We start from the raw sequence: 10,794 nt of genomic DNA on the forward strand, positions 1-10,794 counted from the left end.
GAGCGTCGTTAAATAAACGTTAAAACTAAATCTCGAGGGAAATCACCGTGGAAATTACATGCGCGAATTGCTGTCAGTGAACTCGGCGTAATTTGTTTGCAGGGCAACAAAATAACGAACGGTTGTCCAGTATGCGACAAAAGTTGCCCACCAAGGCAGACGAAACCCGACGAGACCCTGTGCTGGAATCGACAACACTGCCAAAGAGGTAAGTTATTATATTATTGCGACTAACAATAAATGATTTTATTTGCAATATACTTTTGTCGTATATCACTGATCTCTATCGAATGATTGCAAACATTGCAGCGAAAAACAGTAAATTTATTTTCGTCTTTTTCGATTTGAATTCTGATTAAAATCCTATTTAAATTCAATATGTGTATCGAATTTTTTTAAAAATCTCGTCTGTGTTCAATTAGAAAGACTTTTGAAAGCCAATAATTCCTTTTTGTAATTTAACATGTAATTAATGAGAGAGAGAAGCGAGATTAAATATAGCTTTTGATTTTTAAAACGTCAAATAATTTATCTCCGCAGTATGCAACGCAACATGCGGGGACAACGCTTGCAATGTCGGCACGGGAGAGTGCTGTCATTCGTCGTGTCTGGGTGGATGCACGGGACCGACGATCAACAATTGTACCATCTGCAGGAATGTGATGATCGCCGGCAAGGGGTGCCAGAACCGTTGTCCGAGCGGCAGTTATGAGTTCATGAATCGACGTTGCGTCAGCGAGAAGGAGTGCCGGCTAATGCTGAAGCCGCGCGAATCGTTGGACACCGTCAAGTTGTATCCGTACAAGCCGTTCAACGGCACCTGCGTGATGGAGTGCCCGGCCGGCTACATGGAATACGAAAACGAGGAAAACGCTAAGAATCTGTCATGCCGAAAGTGCAAAGGTCCGTGTTTGAAGGAGTGTTCCGGCGCGAACGTGGACAGCATCGCGTCGGCGCAAAAGTTGCGCGGGTGCACGCATATCGCGGGTAGCCTCGAGATACAGATACGCGGCGGCAAGAACATTGTAAAGGAGCTCGAGGACAATCTGAGCACGATCGAGGAGATAGACGGCTATCTGAAGGTCATTCGTAGCTTCCCGCTGATATCTCTCAATTTTTTGAAGAATCTGCGCGTGATACACGGCAATACGCTCGAGAACAACAAGTACAGCCTCGCGGTGCTCGACAATCAGAATCTTCAAGAGCTCTGGGACTGGAGCACGCATCCGAACATCACCATCAAGTCGTCGCAAGGCTCTCCTAAGGTCTTTTTTCATTTCAATCCGAAATTGTGCATGTACAAAATCGACATGCTGCGAGATAAGGCGAAATTGGACAATTTCACCGAGCACGATGTGGCGATCAACAGCAATGGAGACAAGGTCGCGTGCAATGTCACCGAATTGAAGACCAAGGTCACGAAGAAGACATCTAGGGGTGCCATTATCGAGTGGGAACCCTTTTTACATCATGACTACCGGTCCCTCTTGGGTTACGTTGTTTATTTCATCGAAGCGCCATATCAAAATGTGACGATGTACGACGGTCGTGATGCTTGCGGTGGCGACGGTTGGCGGGTGGAGGACGTCTCCGCCGAGAGCGCAACGTCACAGTCCCATAACGGCACGCAGCAATCGTATTTAGCTCACATACTCACTCTATTGAAACCGTATACTCAATACGCTTACTACGTAAAGACTTACACCATAGCCACCGAGGAATCGGGCGCGCAGAGCAAGGTCATGTACTTTACGACACTGCCGGACGCGCCTAGCTCACCTAGGGCTTTGTCGATCTGGAGTAATTCAAGCAGCGAACTGGTTATGTCTTGGTTTCCGCCGCTTCATAAAAACGGGAATCTAACGCATTATCGGATCGTTGGCCGTTGGGAGCCCGATGACCCGAATTTCATCGATCAGAGAAACTACTGCGACGAACGTAATTCAAAAGCCCTTCTATTCTTTTCGATATAATAATATAGCATACAGAAAATCCTACAAGAAGTCAAATATACAGTGTGTCTTAAAGTCAAACGATTAAATTTTGTCAATATATTCTATTAGTAGAAATAATAAAAATACTTTATAAATAGTGGTCCGAAAACGTTTCATTATTATCATATTACATTAAAAAATACATTGGAAAATATGTTCGCTTGGCTAATGCCATTCATTATTTACATTTTTCGTTTCTAATGCAAGCTCGACTTCGTTAACAGATTGAATTTAACATCCTATATAAAGTTCATGTCCATCTTGCTTTAATTTAGTGAATGACAAACTAATCTCGATAAGTTCTTGTCGCGAATTGATTCTTATGATACATTTTTGCTTTTTATGATACATTTTTACTGCAGATAAAAATCGAGTTAGAATAAAAAACATAGCTAGAATGAACAGATTAGATAAATAGCGCAGACTGTTATGTATCAAGAGTGAATACGCTGTTGTTATCATATTTAATATTTTTATTGTAATTTTTTAATGAGAAACGTTTTTGGACTAATGTTTATTTTTTTTTTTTTAATTTTTACATAGGATACACTGTGGCAAAATTTGATTGTTTAACTTTGGGATATCTTGTATTTATGAAAAAAAACTACAATTATTACAATTATTATAGACGCTATACGTATTTTGCTTTGCACTGCATACAAGAAATGACTTTTATTTTTTACAGCCATGTCGTTGCCCGAGAAAAAACCGATGTCTGTCATAGCGGAGGAAGAAAGAAAACGTGCCGAGGAAGAGAAGGAATTGGTGAAATCACCCGAGACTACTTCGTGCGGTTGTGCAGATCGAGAAACGACGGATCAGTCGATGCGTGAAAAGGAAGTTTCCAGTTCGATTGCCTTCGAGAACGCATTGCACAATCAGGTTTATGTAAAACGGATAAACGCGCGTAGAAGACGCGACGTCAAGAGCGAAATGTCGATCGCAGAATTAGCCAAAAATTCTAGTCACGATCAACAGGTAAGATTAACAAACTTTTAGATTTACTTTCAAGGCTTGAATTCACTGTTAATTATATAAATAAATATAAAAATATAATGAAATAAATTATATACATATTGAATTTATATTTGGTAAAAGCATTTCTCGAAAACTATTATTACTATATTTCGTATAAAACGATATAAAAGTCAATAAAATTCGGTAGAAATAGCGGTAGAAATATCAGGGTTTAACTTTGGGATATCTTGTATTTATGAAAAAAAACTACAATTATTACAATTATTATAGACGCTATACGTATTTTGCTTTGCACTGCATACAAGAAATGACTTTTATTTTTTACAGCCATGTCGTTGCCCGAGAAAAAACCGATGTCTGTCATAGCGGAGGAAGAAAGAAAACGTGCCGAGGAAGAGAAGGAATTGGTGAAATCACCCGAGACTACTTCGTGCGGTTGTGCAGATCGAGAAACGACGGATCAGTCGATGCGTGAAAAGGAAGTTTCCAGTTCGATTGCCTTCGAGAACGCATTGCACAATCAGGTTTATGTAAAACGGATAAACGCGCGTAGAAGACGCGACGTCAAGAGCGAAATGTCGATCGCAGAATTAGCCAAAAATTCTAGTCACGATCAACAGGTAAGATTAACAAACTTTTAGATTTACTTTCAAGGCTTGAATTCACTGTTAATTATATAAATAAATATAAAAATATAATGAAATAAATTATATACATATTGAATTTATATTTGGTAAAAGCATTTCTCGAAAACTATTATTACTATATTTCGTATAAAACGATATAAAAGTCAATAAAATTCGGTAGAAATAGCGGTAGAAATATCAGTAGAAAGTAAATCAGGAAATAATAATATATAGTTGGCTACGTTTAATTACATTGTACATTTTTGTATAAAACCGGATACGATTTTTGTATGTTTAGAACAAAGAGGGTACTAATGATAAAATGGAAAATGGCACGTACATAATATTCGAGCGATTGATATCGAGTACAAATCTTAGTGTCGTGATGAAAAACCTGCGGCACTTCGCCGCATACAACATCGAGGTTCAAGCTTGCAGAGAACGAGTTGAAAACGAGGATATATTGAAGAGAAACAATTGCTCAACGAAGAGCATGAAAACTTATCGTACATTAGCTATGGAGAGCGCGGATAATATTCCACCAAACACTTTCAAGCTGAGTATTTCTGGCGGAAATAACAGTCTCACTATGGTTACGTTATATTGGGATGAACCGTCTCAACCTAATGGTCTAATCGTCACGTACCAGATAGAATACAAAAGAGTAGATATAAAAAATGTAAGTAATATATCTTTTAGTTTTTATTATCAACTATACAAAAATGTTGCAAGCGACATATATGTATTGAGAGAGAGAGAGAGAAAGAGAGGAGATAATTTAATTTAAAAAAGTTTATTTTGAATGGAAATTGCTAATTATAATTTACAAATTATGACTTATATATGTATTTGCATATATGCTGTTGTCATCTAAATACAGTCTTTCTTTTCTATATTGTACAGATAAAAACAACGGTGGTGTGCATCACAAGACGCGATTTCACCAACGCAGGTAATTCGTATATTTTGAAAGACCTTCCTGCTGGGAATTACTCCGTGAAAGTTCGAGCTACGAGTTTAGCTGGATATGGCGCGTACACCGAAGTGAAATATTTTTATATAGAAGAATACGGCGTGCTGAATACATTCTGGATTTTCTTCTCATTAATATTGGCCCTTATTGTGCTACCGAGTTCTCTGGTCATATTTTACATATTTAAAAGAAGATCGTTGCAGAATATGCAGAGTATGAAAATTATTGCGACGGTGAATCCAGAATACGTGAGCACAGGTTACGTGCCGGACGAGTGGGAAATGCCCCGAAAGAAAATACATTTAATACGTGAACTAGGAAATGGTTCTTTTGGCATGGTATATGAGGGATTGGCCAAAGATGTCGTCAAAGATGAACCGGAAGCACGATGCGCTGTGAAAACTGTAAACGAAAACGCAACCGACCGTGAACGGATAGAGTTTCTTAACGAAGCTTCCGTCATGAAGTAAGAAGGATTAATTGCTTCTTTAATTAAATATATTATTATTTTCTTTGACTCAGTTGATTCATATCTTTCTCTATTGAAGGGCTTTCAACACCCATCATGTGGTCAAATTGCTGGGTGTAGTGTCGCAAGGCCAACCTCCATTGGTAGTTATGGAACTGATGGTGAATGGTGATCTAAAGACGTATTTGAGGAGTCACCGACCGGATGTTTGCGAAAACTCTAAACAACCACCGACATTGAGAGATATCTTGCAAATGGCAGTCGAAATTGCAGACGGCATGTCTTATCTCGCAGCGAAGAAATTTGTTCATAGAGATCTGGCTGCTCGTAATTGCATGGTAGCCGAAGATCTTACCGTGAAGATCGGTGACTTTGGCATGACGAGAGATATATATGAAACTGATTACTATAGAAAAGGATCCAAGGGGCTTTTGCCTGTTAGATGGATGGCGCCAGAAAGTTTAAAAGACGGCGTATTCACCAGTTTCTCTGACGTTTGGAGCTACGGAGTTGTTCTATGGGAAATGGTGACATTAGCTTCGCAACCGTATCAAGGCTTGTCAAATGATCAGGTGAATATGAATTTTCTTCAACTAAAATATTCTTTTCTTATTAGATACATTTCTCTAAATTATTATAATGTTCTAGGTACTGCGTTATGTAATTGAAGGAGGGGTCATGGAACGACCAGAAAATTGTCCCGATTCATTATACAGTTTGATGAGGCGTACCTGGAATCATAGAGCCACAAGAAGACCTACCTTTATAGACATTGAGACGCTGTTATTGCAAGAAGTTCATATAGAAGACTTTGAGAATGTTAGCTTTTACCACAGCCCAGAGGGGATCGAAGCTCGAAATCAAAATATTTCACATTCACCGCAAAATGACCAGTAAGAATAGCTTAATCTTGCAGAATCATTTAACAATTTGCTTAGCATGCTTTGTTACGTATTGTAGATATATACGAGTGTATATATATAATTTTATTAATTTTTTAAACAGAGATTTAGAAATGGTTGCTCTACAAAACTTGCGGGATGAAGAAATTGAGAGAGGAGAAGATTCGCCATTGCGTCAAGATTTTGGTGACTTTGCAAGTTTTGAACCTTGCAGTATTAAAAATAACTTGAGTCCTCGATATGGAACCGATTCTTACGGTGAGACATCCACTTCCAATTTCCATGACATGAATTCTTCAAAAGTACCTAAAGCTGGGTTCGACGAATTTGTTGGCGTTTCTGGAGATTCGCTCGTATCTAGTAAGGACACGTTGAATTCGCCTTTTGTGGAAGGCAGCCTTAAATCAGTCAGAAGCTCGCCTTTTATATATAAGAAAAGTACATCCCGCAGTAACGTAAGTCAAGGTTCCCTAGCAAAGTCTGGGAGTCCGCAAAGTTTAGTCAAGCGAAGTTTTCTCGATAGTCCAAATCTAACTATATCTCGGGGCGATCCTGATTATGAAAATCGGAGTCCCGAAACCATGTCAACTTTCGAAAAAAGGGAGATTACTCCATCGCATATAGAATTTCCATCTGTGGATGTTATGAACATTCAGATTAACGGTGATAAGAAAGAGAGCAAATGCACGAGCGATTACGCGAACAAATCGGGAACATTGAATAATGGTTACATTGGTAACACGGCTACGTAGCTTCAATGATATCCCTCGACGTTATCAGCATCCGACGCTAAAATTACATATGACAAATATGCGCAATTATATCCTTGGTGAGAATCGATATAAGTATTTCAACAAAAAGGCAGTGTCTGTGCCAAATTTATGAGCGTAGTTTTGAAAGAATCGCATTGAGCAGCGTTATATATATATGTATGTATATGTATATGTATATGTATATGTATATGTATATATATATATATATTTGTTACGCTACAATGCATGTTGGAAATGAGCAGCGAATATATTTATATCAGATACTGTCTTTTTGAAGTTATCGCTGTAGTGTTAATATAAAAAGATTTAGCTTATTAAAGACACCGTTATTGTGGAGTTACAAACAGCTGCGATTTAAAAGCCAGAAACCGTCTCTTCTTGAAATTGGGCCATACTTTTGAGAAACACACAGATATATACAGTTGACAACATGATATTTGCTAACAAGAATGTGACAGCCTCTCTCTCTCTTTCTCTCTTTCTCTCTTTTTCCTCATTAACTATCTAGCATGTAAATGTATGTTCAATTAAGCAGGTTAATTATTTGTATTATAGATTTTCTGTTTGATTTTCAAAGTCGCAAAGTACACTACTTCCACTGTAAGTAATAGTATATTTGTACAGTATCGGCTTATTTTTCTGAATTTATAAGAAATGTAATATAAACTAAAGTGGCAAATAGGTCGAGTACCGCGTTGGTAAGATATTTTGTCAACAGCAAAGAGATCACATTTTATAAATTTTGAAATTACGCGTAGTTGCCACTTTGCACGATTTTAGGCTTCGAACTCGTATATAGTAATATAGATTCGATATTTGTTGGAAGGTATGTGCGTAGAGAAGGTGATTCAGAATAAGAGTGTATCTATCGACTTGGCAAATATATATTACATCGCGTTCCTCTAATTTATAAATTTCTATTATATTTATGTATTCTATATACATCGTTTTAATGTTTTTGACTTTATTGTATTAGTTGAGATCTAATAATTCTGAATCCACTAATTAATGTTAGCTTTTACCACTGCCCAGAGGGGATCGAAGCTCGAAATCAAAATATTTCACATTCACCGCAAAATGACCAGTAAGAATAGCTTAATCTTGCAGAATCATTTAACAATTTGCTTAGCATGCTTTGTTACGTATTGTAGATATATACGAGTGTATATATATAATTTTATTAATTTTTTAAACAGAGATTTAGAAATGGTTGCTCTACAAAACTTGCGGGATGAAGAAATTGAGAGAGGAGAAGATTCGCCATTGCGTCAAGATTTTGGTGACTTTGCAAGTTTTGAACCTTGCAGTATTAAAAATAACTTGAGTCCTCGATATGGAACCGATTCTTACGGTGAGACATCCACTTCCAATTTCCATGACATGAATTCTTCAAAAGTACCTAAAGCTGGGTTCGACGAATTTGTTGGCGTTTCTGGAGATTCGCTCGTATCTAGTAAGGACACGTTGAATTCGCCTTTTGTGGAAGGCAGCCTTAAATCAGTCAGAAGCTCGCCTTTTATATATAAGAAAAGTACATCCCGCAGTAACGTAAGTCAAGGTTCCCTAGCAAAGTCTGGGAGTCCGCAAAGTTTAGTCAAGCGAAGTTTTCTCGATAGTCCAAATCTAACTATATCTCGGGGCGATCCTGATTATGAAAATCGGAGTCCCGAAACCATGTCAACTTTCGAAAAAAGGGAGATTACTCCATCGCATATAGAATTTCCATCTGTGGATGTTATGAACATTCAGATTAACGGTGATAAGAAAGAGAGCAAATGCACGAGCGATTACGCGAACAAATCGGGAACATTGAATAATGGTTACATTGGTAACACGGCTACGTAGCTTCAATGATATCCCTCGACGTTATCAGCATCCGACGCTAAAATTACATATGACAAATATGCGCAATTATATCCTTGGTGAGAATCGATATAAGTATTTCAACAAAAAGGCAGTGTCTGTGCCAAATTTATGAGCGTAGTTTTGAAAGAATCGCATTGAGCAGCGTTTTGTATACACGAGAAAAAGATGCTAGTATATTCTAGACTAACGAAGTTATAAGTCTATATTTTAAATGTTTAGATATGTAACTAAGAATTACTGGTCCTAAATGCAGACAAGTGGAGTTTCCTTATACGGGTGTTACTATGTCTTAATTCCGTCTCTCTAAATGTAATTAATATCGCTACGCGTGTACAGCTAATTAGTATATATATAATGTAAATGTATGTTCAATTAAGCAGGTTAATTATTTGTATTATAGATTTTCTGTTTGATTTTCAAAGTCGCAAAGTACACTACTTCCACTGTAAGTAATAGTATATTTGTACAGTATCGGCTTATTTTTCTGAATTTATAAGAAATGTAATATAAACTAAAGTGGCAAATAGGTCGAGTACCGCGTTGGTAAGATATTTTGTCAACAGCAAAGAGATCACATTTTATAAATTTTGAAATTACGCGTAGTTGCCACTTTGCACGATTTTAGGCTTCGAACTCGTATATAGTAATATAGATTCGATATTTGTTGGAAGGTATGTGCGTAGAGAAGGTGATTCAGAATAAGAGTGTATCTATCGACTTGGCAAATATATATTACATCGCGTTCCTCTAATTTATAAATTTCTATTATATTTATGTATTCTATATACATCGTTTTAATGTTTTTGACTTTATTGTATTAGTTGAGATCTAATAATTCTGAATCCACTAATTTCTCTGATTATAGTAGGAGAATTAAAGAGTAAGGATCTTTTCAAGTTGAGAGTAGTTTTCAATAGCGAATGTTTGATTGGTTTTGTGGTAAAGTTTGCAAAGAGTTTGTAGTCCCTATTATAACTATTTTAATCTTTTACAATTATGGCAAAATTTTAGAGGAAAACAATTAATGCATTTAAGTCTTTGTATATTCGGGATGGATATTATTGTATTTAAATATTTTTTAAAACTATCATGATGAAATGTTATGCTAACAATATTAATTTTTAGTGAACGGCGCCCTACTCTCGTTTCTCATTCTGTATATCTAAACAATCCAGCGAATGTAGAGATTCAGAAAAGCATAAAACAGAACTGCACTGTACGTTTGAAAAATTTCAGAGTCCATCAAGTCATAGATCGTACTTGACAATGCAAAAAAATCTATTTATCTATTTCGATATAATTTTCATCGAATTTAAATCATTTGAATAGCAAGAAAGCAATAAGTAACTTTGTCGAAATATCTTTTGTATCGTCATTGTCCTTCACTTTCTGAAATTTTTCCTGTATATGTGACATAATGTGACTTTGTGTCTATGTATCAGGTATGTGAAATTCTCCGCATTGCCTCCGTAATATCTTCCAAGAAGCGCATCTCACTACCAATATAGATATCACTATCTCGATATTCCTTAAAAAGCTTTATCGTGCAATTTTATAGTCATGAGTCTACCAGAGAGTCTCCATATATCTCGTGCAATAGGGTCGTCCACGCTATTTATGCTCCATATAAGCGCGACTAGTAGTCTATGGTGCCGCCAACATACAGAATATTGCGTCGTTCCACGAAATAAACTATGAAATTCCGAAATGTACACCATACTTTTTGATTAGAGACGAGAGAACGTAGACTGTCCTAGTGAGCCCAATGAAAAACAAGATTGATGACGGACGAGAAAATTGAAATGTAATCATTATTGCAATCGCAAGATAAATAATAGCGAACGAATCCTAACATGAATGAGCTAAAAAGAAAAAGTTATTATACGAGCAACGCAACGCAATGCAGTTGAGTCTATAGACATAACGAGCCTCTAACACAAGACTGATTAGCTAATCCCACTATTACATCTGTAATCTCTCTTAATAAGTTAAAGGTGCAAAACAAAATGGTAGAAGTTCCACGTTGTTCCATATCTGTAAACATCTTCCTTTTTGTTGGTTTATATTGTTTTTTTTTTTCCCATCTACTTTAAAGCGTATTGAAAATTCACTTCGAGATTTATTAGTGCGATCCGCGGTTGTTTCATTCTTTATAACATCGCGCATTTGGTGCATCATTTGTCGCTTTGGTTCGGCGGCTTATCGGAGCGTGT

The 10,794-nt window shown here is 36.9% G+C and overlaps 2 protein-coding genes across 2 annotated transcripts in view; both read left to right on the top strand.

Moving 5' to 3' along the window:
* Window positions 1-6,854, top strand: part of LOC115246030 (insulin-like receptor) — a 54,882-nt gene extending 48,028 nt beyond the window's left edge. Inside the window, 9 exon segments of the mRNA XM_029824608.1 lie at window positions 103-208; window positions 541-1,938; window positions 2,680-2,972; window positions 3,792-3,806; window positions 3,906-4,277; window positions 4,502-5,037; window positions 5,120-5,612; window positions 5,689-5,933; window positions 6,046-6,854. Coding sequence (XP_029680468.1) covers window positions 103-208; window positions 541-1,938; window positions 2,680-2,972; window positions 3,792-3,806; window positions 3,906-4,277; window positions 4,502-5,037; window positions 5,120-5,612; window positions 5,689-5,933; window positions 6,046-6,694 — 4,107 coding nt within the window. The 3' untranslated portion in view covers window positions 6,695-6,854.
* An 879-nt stretch (window positions 6,855-7,733) lies between these two features.
* LOC115246027 lies at window positions 7,734-8,941 on the top strand. The gene is made up of 2 exons (XM_029824606.1): window positions 7,734-7,799; window positions 7,912-8,941. Exon 2 carries the CDS (start codon window positions 7,922-7,924, stop codon window positions 8,558-8,560), a length of 639 nt encoding a protein of 212 aa, XP_029680466.1. The 5' UTR covers window positions 7,734-7,799; window positions 7,912-7,921; the 3' UTR covers window positions 8,561-8,941.
* Window positions 8,942-10,794: the final 1,853 nt, after the last annotated feature.

Source organism: Formica exsecta, unplaced genomic scaffold (genome assembly GCF_003651465.1).
Source record: "Formica exsecta isolate Colony F162 unplaced genomic scaffold, ASM365146v1 scaffold138, whole genome shotgun sequence".
NCBI lineage: Eukaryota > Metazoa > Arthropoda > Insecta > Hymenoptera > Formicidae > Formica > Formica exsecta.

Bases quoted from the DNA above. Each gene is read 5' to 3' on its own strand.
- LOC115246027 (XM_029824606.1), top strand. From the start codon at position 7,922: ATGGTTGCTCTACAAAACTTGCGGGATGAAGAAATTGAGAGAGGAGAA.